The following is a 17,586-nucleotide window of genomic DNA, read 5'->3' on the forward strand; positions in this document are numbered from 1 at the left end:
TTCTATTTATCAGAGTGGTTTCTTACAAATGTATTACATGTTAACAACAAAAGAAAATGCCCTACGGGCTTACAGCTTTCCAAGTTAACACTTGGTTACAACAAAAGAGTGCTAACTCATTTACACATTAAGCCCTTGGCTTGAATTTACATGTAATACATCAAAATACAAAACGACAAGTGTGTCCGCCTCTAGCCTCCCAAGCTATGTCCTTGGAGGTGGCATGCTACCTGTACCTGAAAATGATATTCCCATATAGGGTGAGCCACAGCCCAGTAGAAATACGCTAAACCAACCATGAACATTGACTAAAAGATTAGCAATTGATAGATGGCCAACACAGATACATCCACATAAAACCACATTTTATGTCATACGACTTATGAGTCCAAGTTACCTTTCATTTTCCCCTTTTTAACAGATAAACATATTAGCTCTATCATCATCTCAACAGATATGTATAAAAACTATATCCCACATTCACAGATAAGCATATAAGCTATATCCACATTCTCGACAGATATGTATAACAACAATATCCCACATTCACAGATAAGTATATAAGCTATATCTACACTTCACAAAGATAAGCATATGAGCTCTATCTTCACTTCTCTAGACAAGCATATGAGCTCTGTCAACACATTAATAGATAAGCATATGAGCTCTATCTATGGAGTCCATCCCCTATCTCCTCCCGACACATCCGGTTTAGAGGTCCATCCCCTATCTTCCCCTAAACCGTGGAGTACATCCCCTATCTCCTCCAACACAACACAATGCATATAAACAATAATTATACACATCATCAAGCAACACATAAATTTAACGTGTTCTTTCAATCATCATACTCAATGACTCATTCCAATGATTAGTTTCCGTTTGCCTAATCATCATGTATTGTCTATAACAATCACGACTATCCTCCACCGATAGCCCAAAGTAGTTATTTTTATACAGAAAATAAATACAACAAATGGATATAAAATCAACATTTCCGACTAGGTGAGCGATATAAAATCCAACTACACCCTTTAGTCCCATATATTTCCAATCTCAACATTTCCAATTCAATTCCTCATTTCTTACAATTAATCTTACAAATTAATTAACCAATATAATTAGGGCATTTTCCATAATTAACATTACAACCCTTAGGTCCCATTTTCATTAATGTTTTAACATTAATTCCACTTTTCCATGCCAAACATGCATCTAGGTTTATTACGAATAAAACTCCAACTTTTGTAAAATCACACAAAAGCCCCAAACTTTCACAAACTTACCAAACCAACCCCAACATCTCAAAATACCAAAATTTAAAGACAAAATCCATAGAGAGGAGTAGGATATCCCTACCTCAAATCCGGAGCCCCAAGGGAGAAGATGACAAAACCCAACGTGCTCCAAATCCCAAAATTTTCAGATCAAAACGACGCCCTCGACGATCAACACGACTTTTACAAAGACCGAAGGTGAGGAACTCACCCTAGCTAGATCAAAATCTAGAGAGAAGGCAAGATTTTAGAGAGAGGAGCTCTCAAAATAGCTTTTTAGAAAAAGTAGGAGAGAGAAAGAAATGTAAAAAGTGATTTAAAATCACCCAGCGGATAACTCATATACGTATGACCCGCTCGAGCGGAGAACACGACGCTCGAGCACCAAGAACAAAACTCTGGACACGCTCGAGCGCAATAAGGCCCGCTCGAGCGCCAAGACACAAGAATAAAGCACATCCGCTCGAGCACGAAAGCCAGTCCGCTCGAGCGCAGATTTCCACCTCCCAGAACTTACACCCAGAAAGTACTACCCGCTCGAGCGCCAAACGACCAGCTCGAGCGTCACCGCTCGAGCGTGAACAAACCCGCTCGAGCGCAGAAATCACATCTGCAGAAGTTTTGCAGGAACCCGAAATACTGGAGGTGTGCAATACCCGCTCGAGCGGAACGCCTAAAAACTGAGCAACAAGGAATTGAAACCAAGGCCTAACCAACCTGTAACAATCCTGCCCAACACATCCTATAACTCAAATACAAAGTAAAAAGGATGTAAACAAGATAATAATCAACTACCAACATCCACGGACACATGTCCGGATCACTGTACAACAAGGGTGAACCCGGGATCGCTATACTCTCTCTCTTTATGAATATTACAATGATAACAATACATACCAATCTCCTACTGAGAAGCTACAAATAAATAAAATACAAATACAAGATCCATCACATCTACAATGAAATTACATATAAGAGACACATGTACTTCTTAACTCTTCAATCAAGAATCCACACTTTCTCCCTGTAAAAAAAAAAAAAAAGTAAAACAATAAAGGGAGAGCACTAATGCGCAGTAGGAACCTCATAGTTCTAAATCAATAACTAACACACAGATAGAAATGATTATGCATGCAGGGTGATACCATATAGTAGGATGGCATTTTATAATTTCAAAATACCATAAGTAAAGTACATTTTTCTCAAAAACTATTTAAACACTTTTAAGCAAAACCCTCAGCCATTAAAATCATCCCTTAACTTTAGAAAACCATAGATCCTTATGAAACAAACATATTTAAGAAACAACATCGTTTACAAATTATTAACCAATTCCCAAAATACTTCTTATTTAATTTCCATTTTTAACATTCCCCTTTTTCTTTCATTTTTTTTTTTCCTATTCGTTATTTTTATTTATAACCCCATAACCTCAAGTTCAAGTTCCCTTTTTAAGTCACTAACAATCCTCCTATATCCAATTTACTTCGTTATTTACACTCCCAAGTTTTATTTCAAGATAACGCATGATTAATACACCATTTCCAATTCAGCCTCTCATTTTATTTACAAAACAACACTCATGATTTACTTTTATTGACATAACTAATTCATTAAGTTTACCATCACCAATCCATAATCCTCTTAGCCATTTTTGTGTTCCATTCTTTACAAATATTGTCCATTTACATTTCCTCTTTAAACCAAATTACACATCAATTTGCAATTTCACCGATTCATCACAAGTTACAAATAACACCATCCACTCAACACACTTGTCAACACATATCTCAACACAATCCACCTTTTGCCGACTTACTACGGCGGTATAGCGGGCATCCAATTCATAACACTTTCCACCTTTCGCCGACTACTATACGACGGGAAGTGAACTCCCAAAAACCACTTTCTCAAAAGCTATTTTCTTCCGAAAATCATATTTTTCCAAAAATCATTTTTCAACTTTTTAAAACAATTTCCCACGTTTGCCGGCTACTATACGGCAGGACGTTGGCACCCAAAACATTTTCAAAAACCATCTGTTTTTCCACTTTTGCCGGTTACAATACGGTAGGACTGTGTGGACACCCAAAAATCATTTTTCCACTTTCGCCGGCTACTATACGGCGGGACTGTGTGGACATCCGAAAACATTTTTCCACATTCGTCCAGCGATAAGCCTAGACAGGGCAATTGGGCACCTTTAATTCAAACCACCCCTACATTTGCTAGCTACTATACGGCGGGACGTGGGCCCCCCAAAACTTTTTTCTTCAATTTTTAAAATCATCCCCCACATTTATCGGCTATTATACGGACGATCATAGGCACCGAAAAGTTATTTTTTAACTCGGGTGAATTACGCCAATGGTCCCTATAGTTTGGGGTTTGTGTCACTCTGGTCTCTAACTTTTCAATTGTGACACATTTGACCTTGAATTTTGAATCTTGTTCCAAATAAGGACAATTGAAGATACTATTGGATTTTTCAAGGGCAAATTCATCAATTTGATAAAATATAAATTAATTTGACAAAAATAAATGTCAAAAAAATATTTTTGAATTTTTAAAAATTATTTCTATCTACTAAAGATAAAATTATATAAAATTGATAAATCTTTTAGACATTTATTTTTTTTAGCAAATTAATTTTTATTATGTATTTGGATGATGATCATGTAAAATTAATTTTTAAAAATTAATCATGTAATTTTTATTAATATTTATCAATTTTACATAATTTTATTTTTGGTGGGTAGAAATAATTTTTAAAAATTTTAAAATATTTTTTTGACATTTATTTTTGTCAAATTAGTTTATATTTTATCAAATTGACAATTTTGCCCTTGAAATTAAGCAATGTGATGTTCAATTGTCCTTATTTGAGACAAGATTCAAAATTCAGGGTTAAATGCGTCACAATTGAAAAGTCAGGGACTAAAGTGACACGAGCCTCAAACTATAAGGACTATTAGTGTAATTTGCCCTTTTAACTCCCAGCTCGGGTACCAACACAACACCACCCAATACAACTCAATCCAAACTCCATACACCCAACATAACTCAACCCAAATTCCACACAACCCAACACAGCACAACTCAAACTCCACACAACCCAACACAACACAACTCAAGCTCAACACAACCCAACACAATACAACTCACCATGATTCAACACAATTTAACATAGCCAACATACTTCAACATAACCAACACAACTCAACATAATCACCACAATTCAACATAATCAATACTATTCAACATGATTCAACTCAACACCACTAAATATAATTCAACATAATTCAAGATAAATTCTTAAATCTCATTTCAACATTCCATATCATCCACATCATCAACAAATTTTTTCCCCTAATTTTCATTTCATATTATAGCATGATTAACAATATTCATAATAAAGGTTCAATCGCTAATTTTTAACATGATTTTCAAACACTTCCAAATTCCATATATATAATTCAATACCTCAATTTCATGATTCTACTTCCAATTTGGGCAAAATCATTAATTATCATCATGAATCAACCTAGGATTTTCAAAAAAAATCAAGAATTTCAAAAAAATTGAAACTTCTCACACCACTACTTTTAATTCGAATTTCCCCTTGATTATGCACCTAAGGTTCATAATCCACCACATTAACCCAACAATTGAACCCCCAATACTTCAAAACCTAACTCCCAAATCTCATGATGTACACTATATGCTCAAAAGTGGAGATTTTGTATTTATATAATCAAAATACCACAAATCTATCTATTAATATAAGTATTGAAGAAGAACTAGGACCCCTACCTCAAGAATCAAGCAAAATTGCAAAGCTTTGATGAGGTTCCTTCACAAATCCAAACTTCAATCGGTAGGAAAATGAGATCTTCATGTGTTCTTCACTTTTTGGTAGGAGATCTTGGCTGAAACTTTGAGGAATGGAAGATATTTGGGTCAAGAGATCAAGGATTTTCGGACCTAGGGTGAGAGGAAGGAAGAGGGAAAAAGAAAATGTAAAGAATGATCTAGAAATTCACTTTTTAAGTTGCTGAATTCGTGCAGCCCGCTCGAACGTCTATTTTTCCGCTCGAGCGTACATAGTTCCAGCACAGATTCCAAAACTTCAAACAGGTATAACTCTCTCATCCGGAATCCGTTTTAGGTCGTTCTTGTGTCCAAATTGAAGCCCCGAAAACAAGCTTTCCAATGGTTCTAGCCTCACACCCAAATTCAAATTATGAAAAAGAAAAGGGGAAAAGAGTGACGGCTGATTATAGGCAAATTATTCGAATTAAAATTTTTGGTTCAATCTTACCATCATGTTACCACCTCAATCAATGTCCCAAAATAAAATAGGGAGGCTCCAAACACAACAATAAAAGGCCAAAAACAAACCCACTAGTCTCAGAAATTCAAACTCAACCAGGTAGACCGCTCGAGCGCCCAATCTTAGGCTCAAGCGCACAGACCAACAAAGTCATCCGCTTGAGCGACCACTCCTACGCTCGAGCGGGAATTCACAACTCTCAGAATCTCGGACAGACTGCAAAAATACTGGAAGCCTCACAAGTCCGCTCGAGCGTCAACTCCCCCGTTCGAGCGGAGGGAATAATTCCAGATCGTCACATGCAATTACTAGGTCCGGCTACTAATATGACATATGAAACAATTTGATAGCATGCAGTTTAAGCACCTTTTTCAAAGAAGTATTTTAAATGACAATGCAAGTTAGAAGTCTCGGTGCATGCAAGACAAATGGATGCAAACATGAGTAATGCTAAACGAAACATGATGCCTCAAACTAACCATCATAAGCTGATAAATAAAAGGGAGAAAGACGTGCGGTTGGAAGACATACACATCATTACAACGTTGCGACCTCACACAGGCAAGTCCGAATAAACTAACTAGCTAAGCTAATTATTACGAATTAAAGATGACGTGATGGTTTTTTTAGCTTATGACAAACGACTTGGTGGCTTTTTTAACCAATTGCCAAACAATTGGGAACAGTACTTTGTTATAATGAAAACAAGAAGTCATCACAATGAGTTATTGGTTTTGAATGTCTTTCCTACTTTCTGTACCATGAACATGAACTCAAGCTGTCTTTCCTACTTTCCCCCACGCAGCACGGTTAACGTGTTCTACATCAGATCAACTGCATATCCATTAAAAAAAAATTAAAATTCTAAATTTTAGTACATTCCACCATCTTAAGGAAAAGAGTAATGCTACAAATTCATATTTTTAACTCACAAATTCATTCATAATGATATGGCAAGAGGGTGGAACCCTATATTATTAGATGTATAATAAATTAAAAATTAACACGTAAAATATCATATTATTATGGATACATTTGTGGGTCTTAAACATTTTTTCAAGGGAAATGAAACCTAATGCAAAGAGGTAATTGTACACACAAAACAGTTGCCTGCAAAATAAGAACAAAAAATAGTGAATTTTTTAAATTTTATTAATTAAAATAAAGTAAGTATGACTTCTGAATATTCTTATAAAAACAATTATTTTTGACATTATATTCCCAAATCTAAATGATAAGTCATCACTGATTCACAATTATTTTTGACATTATATTCCCAAATCTAAATGATAAGTCATCACTGATTCACCAACATAGTTACATAAATTATTGGTTTTGAATCCCTTCCATTCTTTTTGTACCATGAACATGAAAAGAAACTCCATGACTATCGATTGCACATTTATTAGTCATTACAAGTTTACAATACCATAGGAACATATAAAACTACCATCTAACATATATATCTTCATCAAGGTCTCACTATTTAACATGAGGAGGATGATAAGGAATGGGAATCACTTGAAGATCATTTTTTCTTTGTGCAGTCAAACCAAAGGTCTCTGTCATGTCCAGTTCTTCTTGCTTCATTCCACCAGGGAGTTTCCAATCGAAATGGTACAACAACTGCGCGAGTGGAAGCTCAATATTAGGAATAGCAAATGCAATGCCCGGACATATCCTTCTTCCTGCTCCAAATGGTATATATTCGAAACATGCCCCCTTGAAATCAATTGCGCTGTTGAGAAATCTCTCCGGATCAAATTTCTCTACTTCGTTCCAGTGTTTGGGATCTCTACCAATCGCCCACGCATTGACAATGACTTTGGTCTTGACAGGTATTTCATATCCATTAATTGTGCATTGCTCGTTGCTTTCTCTTGGAAGTAACAGAGGAACAATGGGGTGTAGCCTCAATGTTTCCTTGATTATTGAGTTTAAGTATTTCAATTCATGAAGGCAAGTTTCATCGACATTTCTTTTTCTATCAAACACATGTCTTACCTCAACTTGTGCCATTTTCATCATTTCTGGGTTTTTTAGCATTTCGGACATTGCCCACTCTATAACTCCTGATGATGTCTCGCTTCCAGCACTGAAAATGTCCTGGATTGAGGTTGATGGTATTCAATTTAGGTTATTGATATTGCTAGGAATTCTTCAAAAAATAGTTACCCATCTTCATGCCTATATATCTTTTGAAGCTATGCACAGCAATGTGAAAGCAAGAAAATGAAACAACACATCAATGTTGATCTCAAACCTTTAACAAATGTGCTAAAATAAGATGCATGCAACATATAGCTGTATTGAAATGATGTGCACACTTGAAAATTTAATATTTTCAGAATTTTTTTTATAGGGAATCTATTAAACAAAATCTATATTATGCTTGTTGAGAAATTTATGAGTTTTTGCATTGAGAAATTTCTCTCCTTTTTTAACCAAAATTTTTCAATTTTTGCGCTAAGAAATTTTTTGAATACTGAGAAATTTCTTGATTTTTACAAAATCAAGAAATTTCTCAGTAGAAATAGTAATAAATTGATCTTTTTTTTAAGAAATCAATAATATTTTCAAATTTCAAAAGGTTTCTCGGTTGGAAAATTGAGAAATTTTGTAAAAAATAAAATTTGAGAAAGTATATTCTAAAAGTATAAATTTAATCTAAAATAAATGTATACAATAAAAAAATTTTCAAATTTCAAATAAAAAATAGCTAACTTCACCTCTCAAAACTATTAATGTAGCTATGGTGTAGCTGCGCAAGTAAAACAAAAAACAAACTTGACCGAATAATTATACAAAACTTTGAAGAAAGTTTTTTTTTTGAATTAAACTACGATGTGGGCTAACCAAAAAGTCACAAAATTAACATTCTGTTTAGGGGTTGTTTGATAATAGATTATTTTAATAATTTTTTATTTTTTTATGAAAATATATGTATACAGATATAAGAAATAATGTACTTTAAAAAAGAAATGATGTGATTAAAATAAAATAAAATGGCTATAAATATGTTATTTTAGAAATTTTTCAGTCTGAAAGTTGGATTGATGGAATATACCATTCAATAAGGAGACCCCTATAATGATTAAAATGGTTGATTTTAAAATTATCTATGAAAAGTTTTACATTTACCTTATAATTGCAATCAGATAATTTTATAATATTTATATTTTAAAAATAAATAATAAATATAAATTTTAAAAATAGTGCTAGGTCCCGAGTTAGTGCTCGTTTGGTTGTGATTTTTTGACTATTTAATTATTTTAGCATAGGTAAGAAAATCATGTTTAGAATAATAGTTATTTTTTATTTTTATTTTTTATAGTTGATTTTATGGTTATGAGAGAAAAATAAAATGATTATGATTTGAATTTGATATTTTTTTCTTATTCGCTAAAATAGCTTTTATCTTTATTAATTATTTTAACTAAAAAAATTTATGCCAAACAAGCCCTTGGAGACCATGGGCTTGTTTGGTTTGTTTTGGGGAGTTATTTTTGAAAAAAATTTGGAAGAGTTGTTTTAGAAATTTTTTTAGTTTGTTTGGTTGTATATTTTGAAAGTAGTTTTGGAATTTGGGAGTTTGGGATGATTTGATATTTTGTTGTAATTAAGTAGATGTGTGTCAGAGAAAAAGTGATTGAGAATGAGAGATGAGAGAGAAAAAGTGATTGATTGATGTGTAAAAGAGAAAATGATTTTGAAATTTTTTTGAGAAAAATCTCAAACCAACAATTTTTTAAATTTTTTTTTCTAAAATTCATCTCTAAAACTCAAACCAAACGTATCCCATATATCCTGTATTAGAATTTTGGCCCAAGCATCACCATACCGCTCCCTAAGTTGATAATGACATTCTTAAGATTGGTTTGAAAAGTGGCTTATAAGTTAATATTTTGGTTCATTATAAAAAAATATGTAAAAAAAAGTAAAGATTTAATGTAATCCAAATAATTCAATAAGCTAATAAGATAGTTTATAAATCATTTTCTAAATGAGGCCTTAATATATTTAAATAAATAAATAATAATACTTGAGAGCTCTAATTAAGAATTTTCAATTCACCTTTAATGACATGGAATGGTCCATGTAAAGAGGTGAACACACACTTCTTATCCCTTACTCTCTCTCTCTCTATATATATATATATGCTCTTCCTCTTTTTCTCTCTTTGATAAAAATGGGGTGTTTTATTGGTAGGGTGTACACGGATCGAATTGTTTAAGTTTAAGAGTAAACTAAAGATCAAACTATTTTTCACAGTTGCAGAAAAATTAAAATTGTAATTGAGCCGACAACTTGTGAAACTGAACCATATAAATCGGTTTAATTCGATTCGATTTAAGCTTCTATAAATTTTATGTAACAATAAATATGATATGTATTTTATGTTAATAAACAAACTAATAACAATTAGTTTGGTAAATTTAAGTTGGTTAGAGCTCATCAACATTTTATATTTTAAATTTTTTATATAAAAATAATAAATAAATATATGATGATTCGGTTCGATTTAAGATTTGTTTGGCGTATACTCAAAAAGTCAAAAAGTTACTATTCTATTTAAGTCACATCATCTGTCTACCACATCACTTCAAACCTAACTCATATTTTATAAAAAGTCAAAAAATACACTTATTTAGAACATCCTAAATCACCCCTTAGAAGTGTAATCAAAATTTTAAAATCGAGAATCAAATCAATTTGAATGATTCTATCATTTTCAGAATCAAAATCAAAACCGTAACTAAAAAATAAGACCTACGATTTAGTTAGATTAGATTGATTTATCCCTTTTTTTTTTTTGAACACCCTGAAATGTGGCACCACCACTGAAAAATAAATAAATAAATAATAATGGATCCTAAAATTTCAACCAGTCTCTAGTGAAGCTAGAGTCAAGCTGTATACTAACCAAGATGACAACTTTGATGTTGTTGTTTGTCAATGGAAATTCAAGCTCTCCATCTTTCTGAACTCTCAGAAGAACATCAACCAGGTCCTCTGCTTCTCCTCTTCCACTCTCTCTCTTTGCCTTCTTCTCTCTGTGCTCGTTAACAATGTTTTCAAGTATCTGATCGACTCTCTTATGCAATTTCTCAAGCTTTCTTCTCATTCCACTCATCACCTGAAGCAATTTCACCGATGGGTACATATCAGCAACACTGAACCCTCCAAACAACACTACAAGTTCGTCCATAGTTTCTGAGAGGGTAATTTGTACTTATAAATTGGGCCGAGCTGGGTAATGGGCTGTTATGGGCCACATTGCGAAGGGCTGAGCAAATAGGCCATGAAGTTACTCCGGCCCAAGAGAGGTGTAAAGTTACTCCGGTCCGCGAGAGACCTGAAGTTACTCCGGTCCCAAAAGAGCTTATGGTAAGTTTGGTCGTCACTCACAAAAGTTATCCCGGTTTGGACCAGAGTATTGGTTATTCCGGTCTAGACATACGGAGGTTAGCATTAAGAAGAGCCAAGGTAAGAGCAGTGAATGGAAGAGCCGAGCTAATGTTATCTCGATCTAGTCTGCAGCTTAGCATAGCCATGCTTACCTCGGTCATGTTGAAGTCTGACCATGATAGAACCATCTCACTTGGTTTATGCAGTGAGAGGGGTGTTGAAGGATATGCATTGTCTTTCAGGAGTATGAATCCTAGGAGGACTCTACATGGAGGAGTAAAAGTAGTACTAGGATTGTGCCACGCGGAACCTATAAAAGCTTACAACATCACCTATGGAGAGGTAACACACAACTTTGATTCTCAAATACACCGAGCTTTTTGTCTTTGTCTATTTTGCTGACTTAGGCATCGGAGAGGTATCCGGCACACACCCGCCGGCTAGCTCACGTTTGTGTTTTCAAGGAGTAAAGCGACAACGTTTGGAGGAGTGCAGACTTGATCAACAGGATTATACGAGAAGATTTATTTCTTTCCCATACAGTTTCCATGAACTCTTCTTGATCTCTGTTTTTCTTCCCAAAAGCAGCTCTACCAGTAACTCCATAGGTAAGCGAGAAAATTCTCTTGCTCAGAGAATTGTAGAGAGAGAAAATTAATTTTGCTCTATTTTTTCTAACCCTCAAAATGGGAGAGGAGGTCCTATATCTATAATAAAAAAATAAAAAAAAACAAAAAAAAAACAGTCCACTCCCTCAGAAACATCTATCCATACACGTGAGAGCAGATGCAAGCATCTATGCAAATAACTGGCACAGTTGGCAAAAAATATCTGCAAAACTCACTTGTGGCCGACAGGCCACACTCTTGGCCTAGGGGATGGCCGGCAGCCCACAAAAATGGACCTACAGGTCCCAAGTTGCTCAGGTTTGAAAGGCTGGGGTTTTGGTGTAAAAACAAGGCACAAGGTTTGCGAGGTTTTAAGGTTTAGAGCTGTGACATTCCGCTAAGGACTTTTAAGCACTTAACAAGCATATACATTCATCATTAGGTGAGCAAGTAATGGTGCCCAAGCCATAAGGGCAGTAAAAAATAGGGTGTCTACAACGTGGTATTTCCATTAGCTAACAAATCACTTGGTCATTAAGACCCACTTTCACTTGGGATGGTCATAAAGACCCACATACAGATCATATAAGCGGTTATGCATAACCAGTTCCATGACTTGAAACCCTGGTACTAGGTCGCAAATATCACATGAACACTTGATGCTAAGGATGCCATAAATACATTTCAGAAAATTGGACAATAATTCAGGATTCACAAAAAAACAATTCATAAAACAGATCATATCTTATAATTATGAAAATACTTATAATGAAACATAGCTTTACAGAGTTGTTACTCACAGATAGCTCTAATTGTAACAACCCACATTTTTGGCCAAGTCATGTTTGCATGCATTTATATATTTTTCCATGTTAGATTGCTGTAGCAACCCATATTCATGTTGTAGCCATGTTCATGTTCGTTTATATAGCTTTGTCTTGTTAAGTTTGCATTCATGAATCTTGACTTGTTTTGCCTAAGTAAGATCCATGCCTTGTTTTGATGCCTATGTGATTTGTTTAAGTGTTGTGTGCTTGCTTTGTTCCTTCCTTGGTACCCCAAGCCTAAGTTATGTTTAGCCGAAGTCATTCCAAGCCTAGGTTACGTTACGCCTAGATCATTCCAAGCCGAGGTCATCTTCAATCTAGAAGTATCTTGGAACCCCTTTGTTTGACCTCCACATTCGCCTTGGCATATTGGCCGAGATGTCATTATCTAGGTCGAGGTGTGAATCACCAAAGCCGAGATGTGTATTATCTAGGCCGAGATGTTACCTTTGCACCTGAGTGATCTGGTCCTGGAGTGGTATGACCTAGACCGAGGTGTGGCACATCTAGGCCAAGGTATGGCACAGCTTAGTCAAGTGTTGTCCTTCCTAGCCGAGGTCATTGTCACCTTAGTTGCCGAAGCCTTGTCCTTAGCCGATGTCACCCCTTGCCGGAGTGCTTTGCCGAGTAGCTTGTTAGATACGCTTTGTCATAGTCTTGTCTTGTCAATCTATCACCTTTTTGAAGAGAACCAACCAGCCGTTGCCACGTGTCCGAGCTGAGGGTTAAGTCAGCCGGCAGAGAGAGAAACCCATCTTTTGTTGTATACTTGTTTTGAAGAGGAGAAAGGAGCTCTAGGAGAGGAAGAAGAGTTCTTGAGAGAGAGTGGATTTCTAAGCTTGATTTCTAGAGATCGAACCGTTAGATCCGCGTTCTAAGGTTAGATTCTTAATCTGCTCTCATCGTTCTTTATGTTTATGTTATTGCATTCCATGATTGAACATGATTTGTAAGCCATGCATTGCTTTGAAGTTTGGTTTTAGAAAGAGAAAATAGCATTCATGTGTTCTTCAAGAAAAGTCATGTTTTGATCCGAAAGCTCTTGCCTAGATTCATGTTTTTGTGTTTGTTTTCATATGATTTTCAAGTATGGGTACCCAGGTCCATGTTTTCGAACTCATAGCATGAAATCCCAGATTTTGTAAATAAAGGAGTTATGATTTTACCATTCATGTTCTTTATAATCTTCATGTTCATGTTCTTCATGTTCTTCACGGGTGGAAACCCAGATCTCCAGACCTCACTTCCTGAGGTGTAGTCGTCGAGATCACTCTTACCTAGACCTCACACTTAGGCCAAGCTTCGCATCTCACCTTGGCCTACCTTGCATGATCACTTACGCCTTTAGTTGTCTTGTGCGCACCTCGGCATGCAGCCGCATGCTGAAGCCTAGGTAGCCACACCTCGGCCAGAAGGTGTGGGACCTCGGCAAAGACCTGGTTGGTACCCAGCATGTCTTCCTGACATGTAAAACAGTGTTTTGACTTCCAGCATGTTTTCCCGAGATCATTTGCATGCATCTGAGACCTGTTTTGAGAAGTGCATTCAGTATGCTTTGTCATGTGTTTGTAGGACCTGGACCTTTGCCTTGACCCCGACATCCCAAGAATTAATGTGAGTGGTATTTTTAATAAAGTTATGTTCTTAAGGTTTTGATAAAGCTTTGCCTTGTTTTGATAAAAGTATTTGTTAAGCATGAATGATATCCCTATTTTATGAATCAAGTATAAGCTTTGTTTTGAATGGCAATGTATCAAGTAAGTTTTGTTTTGACGACATTCTCGGAAAGTCCCTCGTGCTGGAGGACTATAAACTTTCGCAGCACCCTTGTTTTGTACTCTAGTGTTAAAGGGCTACGGGCTCTTGTAACATAGGTCCCTTGTGCTGGAGGACTCTATATTTGCGCAGCACCCAAGTGTTAAAGGGCTACGGGCTCTTGTAACATAGGTCCCTTGTGCTGGAAGACTCTAAACTTGCGCAACACCCAAGTGTTAAAGGGCTACGGGCTCTTGTAACATAGGTCCCTTGTGCTGGAGGACTCTAAACTTGCGCAGCACCCAAGTGTTAAAGGGCTACGGGCCTTCTTACTTGGTCTTGTTTTGCCACTGGCGGTTTACCGCGTGGGTCTTGTATGTAAGTAAGTAAGTTTTGAAGGACCAAGGTTATGCCGAGGTTATGTTATAAGATTTGACGTATGTAAGTAAGTTTTGTAAAATCAAGTTTGATGAACAAGATTTATCTCATGTTTTGAATAAGCTATGATATGTATGGTTTTGACAAAGATATACTATGTACTGTTTTGAAAGACCTCGGGAATCATTCATTTAACCCCTTTATTACTTGTACCATTCACTGAGTATCCAAGCTCACCCTCCCTATGTATATATGTAGGTAACAAGCAAGAAGTCGGCTACGCCGAGACGTGTGTTTTGTGTGCATGTTATGTCGGCCGTAAGGACGCCGGCAATCCTGAATATTATGTATCTTGACTTGTATTCCATGTATTTTGTTTATGTCGGCAATTTTGAAGCCTATGTATTTTGAACATGTCGGCTTGAGAAGCCTTTTTCCAAGAGGTAATATGTGTTTTTGTACTTCATTTCTATTTGTATTCAAGTTGTAAAGCTATGTAAAGATGTATGCCATTTCATTTAACTTATGCACTGCTCTTATGGACCACTTGTATTTTAGATTATTGCTTCCGCGCTTGTGAGCCCCCTATATCTATACTCTGATTGTGTGTGAATTTTGTAAGTTGGCCTTCGGTAATCTCGGATTACTGGCCACATGGCACCAAACTACTAGGGGCGGTTTGGGGTCGTGACACTAATAGTAGAACAAATCACTTGGACAGAACAAACTGATCAGGCGGCGATAACACGTAACCTACACAAACACGTAACAAATATACATTTAACACACATCCCAAAGATGTTTAACTTATCATTCTTCTTTCTTAACGTGTGTTTCTAACTCTTATCCTCATTATTATAGCTTAATCATGGCCTAAAAATGCTTAGGACGCAAACATGTACTTTGAAAACACTTGCAAAATTTTGAAAAATAAGGCAGTTCGCTCGAGTAGTTTGCAAAATCTGTAAAAGTACTAGATGCCTGATTTTCACGCTCGACGGTGGCTCGACAATCGCATGAGCCAAGTACTGAAAAAAATGATGTTTGCTCGAGCCCAAAATCGGTCGCTCGAGCCACTGTGCAATTGTCAGCAAAACTATAGGGAGCTCTCATTTTATGCTCCAGCCAAGGTTCAAAACAAAGGGTGGTCACTCGAGCGATGCTTTGGTCACTCGAGCGAGGATGTAGAATCTGAAATTTCCAGATTTGTTCTTCAAGTTCAAAACTCGATTTGAAAGCAGCAAAACGCATTCTTTTGGGCCCAACACTTGAGAAAACATGTAGAAACTCGTAATACGTCTTGAATTGAAAATCATTTTGCAAAACAAGGCCCAAAAGCATGTCAATTACCCAAAACCAAATTTGAAATGTATATGTATATAACATGCATGTAAAGCTATGAATTCAAAACTTTCAAAACATGCATAATTCGGATAAATTTCTATGAAACATGATAAATTCTCAAAATCAAGCTAAGATAAGTGCATGCATGAGAGAATTCTTTGAAAAATAACTTCAAATTGTAATAATTTATGCATGCATAGATCATGCTCAATTCCACTTTCTAATATGCAATTATAGCTTCTTATCCTCAATTTCATGCAATTTAGACTTTAACTTAGATAATCTTAAGTCCTACATAATTTATGATCAAGAATTTGGTTAAATTCTTACCTTAAGCTTGAGTTTACAAGTGTAGAAGCTTAATTCTCTCAAGTCTTCTTTAATTCCTCCAAATTCTCTCCAATTCTCCTATTTCTTCTTCATTTCTTATCAAGCATTCTTAATCAAGAATTATAGGCTAATCACAGGTCAGGGTTATTACACTGCCTGACCGGGGTTTGGTCGAAAACCCCTCCGATGGTAAAGTCAGGGACTAAGGAAGAGGAAGAAAAGAGAATACAAAGAGTGTGTATGTGTTGAGTGTGTGGATTTCGGATCCCTTGTGTGAATAGTGTTCACCTTTTATAGGAGAAGGTTGCTTGTCCTCAAAGACCTTTTCTTTCCGCGATTTGTCCCATTTGTCTTGTTCGTGGTCATCTCCCATTGGAGGAGGACAGCCACTGTGCTTGGCACTCATGTGTAGATTTGTCTTGTTTGTCTCATTAGTGATTGTCTCTCATTGGAGGAGGATGACCACTCCGCCTAACACTCAGGTGCAGGTTTGTCATGTGTGCGTCTTATTCTTCTGCACCTCCATGTCTCCACGTTCTATTCAGAAAGAGGGAGAGGAGCAGAATTGTTTGTCTCTTGTGTGCTCTAAGAAAGATATTCGGTGAATTGGCCTTCTCTAAGTTGGCCCACCTCGGAGTAGTTGCCTGCCCAACCAAGAGGTCCAATATATTGCTCGACCCACTTTGGAGTGGTTGGCCAACATGTTGCTCGATCTGTTTTGGAGTGGGCCTGGCACTAGGCCGCTACCTTGATTGCCTTTCTTTGGAGCAAGTGTTTGGTCATTGGGCCAAGCCCTTAGCTCCCCTACTAGTGCGGGTCTAGCGTTGGGCCGAACACCAAGACTTAGTTAATTTTATCCCATTTCACTTAATATACTGAAAATTGAATAAATAAATAAATAAATAGACCCTAAAATTCCAACCAGCCTATTATGAAACTGGAGACAAGCACTTAGCTATACTAACCAAGATAATAGCTTTGACGTTGTTGTCTGTCAATGGAAATTCAAGCTCACAGTCTTTCTAAACTCTCAGAAGAACATCAACCAAGTCTTCTGCTTCTCCTCTTCCACTCTCTCCCGCTCTGTGCTCCTTCACAATGTTTCCAAGTATTTGATCAACTCTTTTATGCCACTTCTTACGCTTATCTCTCATTCCACTCATCACTTGAAGTAATTTCACCGATGGGTACATATCAGTAACACTGAACCCACCATACAACGCTACAATTCCCTCCATATATAGCTTTCGATGAATGCTTCTTGATCTCTACTTTTCTTTCCAAAAGCAACTCTACCAGTAACCCCATAGTTATGCGAGGAAACT

At 36.2% G+C, this 17,586-nt stretch overlaps 1 protein-coding gene across 1 annotated transcript in view; it reads right to left on the minus strand.

Moving 5' to 3' along the window:
• Positions 1 to 6,979: 6,979 nt before the first annotated feature.
• The window catches only part of LOC114311031 (cytochrome P450 71D10-like), a 32,301-nt gene continuing 21,694 nt past the window's right edge, over positions 6,980 to 17,586 (minus strand). The window contains exon 2 of the mRNA XM_082884491.1: positions 6,980 to 7,716. Within this exon, the coding sequence (XP_082740617.1) occupies positions 7,093 to 7,716 (624 nt within the window). The 3' untranslated portion in view covers positions 6,980 to 7,092. The remainder of the gene's footprint in view (positions 7,717 to 17,586) is intronic.

The sequence above is a fragment of the Camellia sinensis genome, chromosome 8 (genome assembly GCF_055761805.1).
Source record: "Camellia sinensis isolate YWXY chromosome 8, ASM5576180v1, whole genome shotgun sequence".
NCBI classification, from domain to species: domain Eukaryota; kingdom Viridiplantae; phylum Streptophyta; class Magnoliopsida; order Ericales; family Theaceae; genus Camellia; species Camellia sinensis.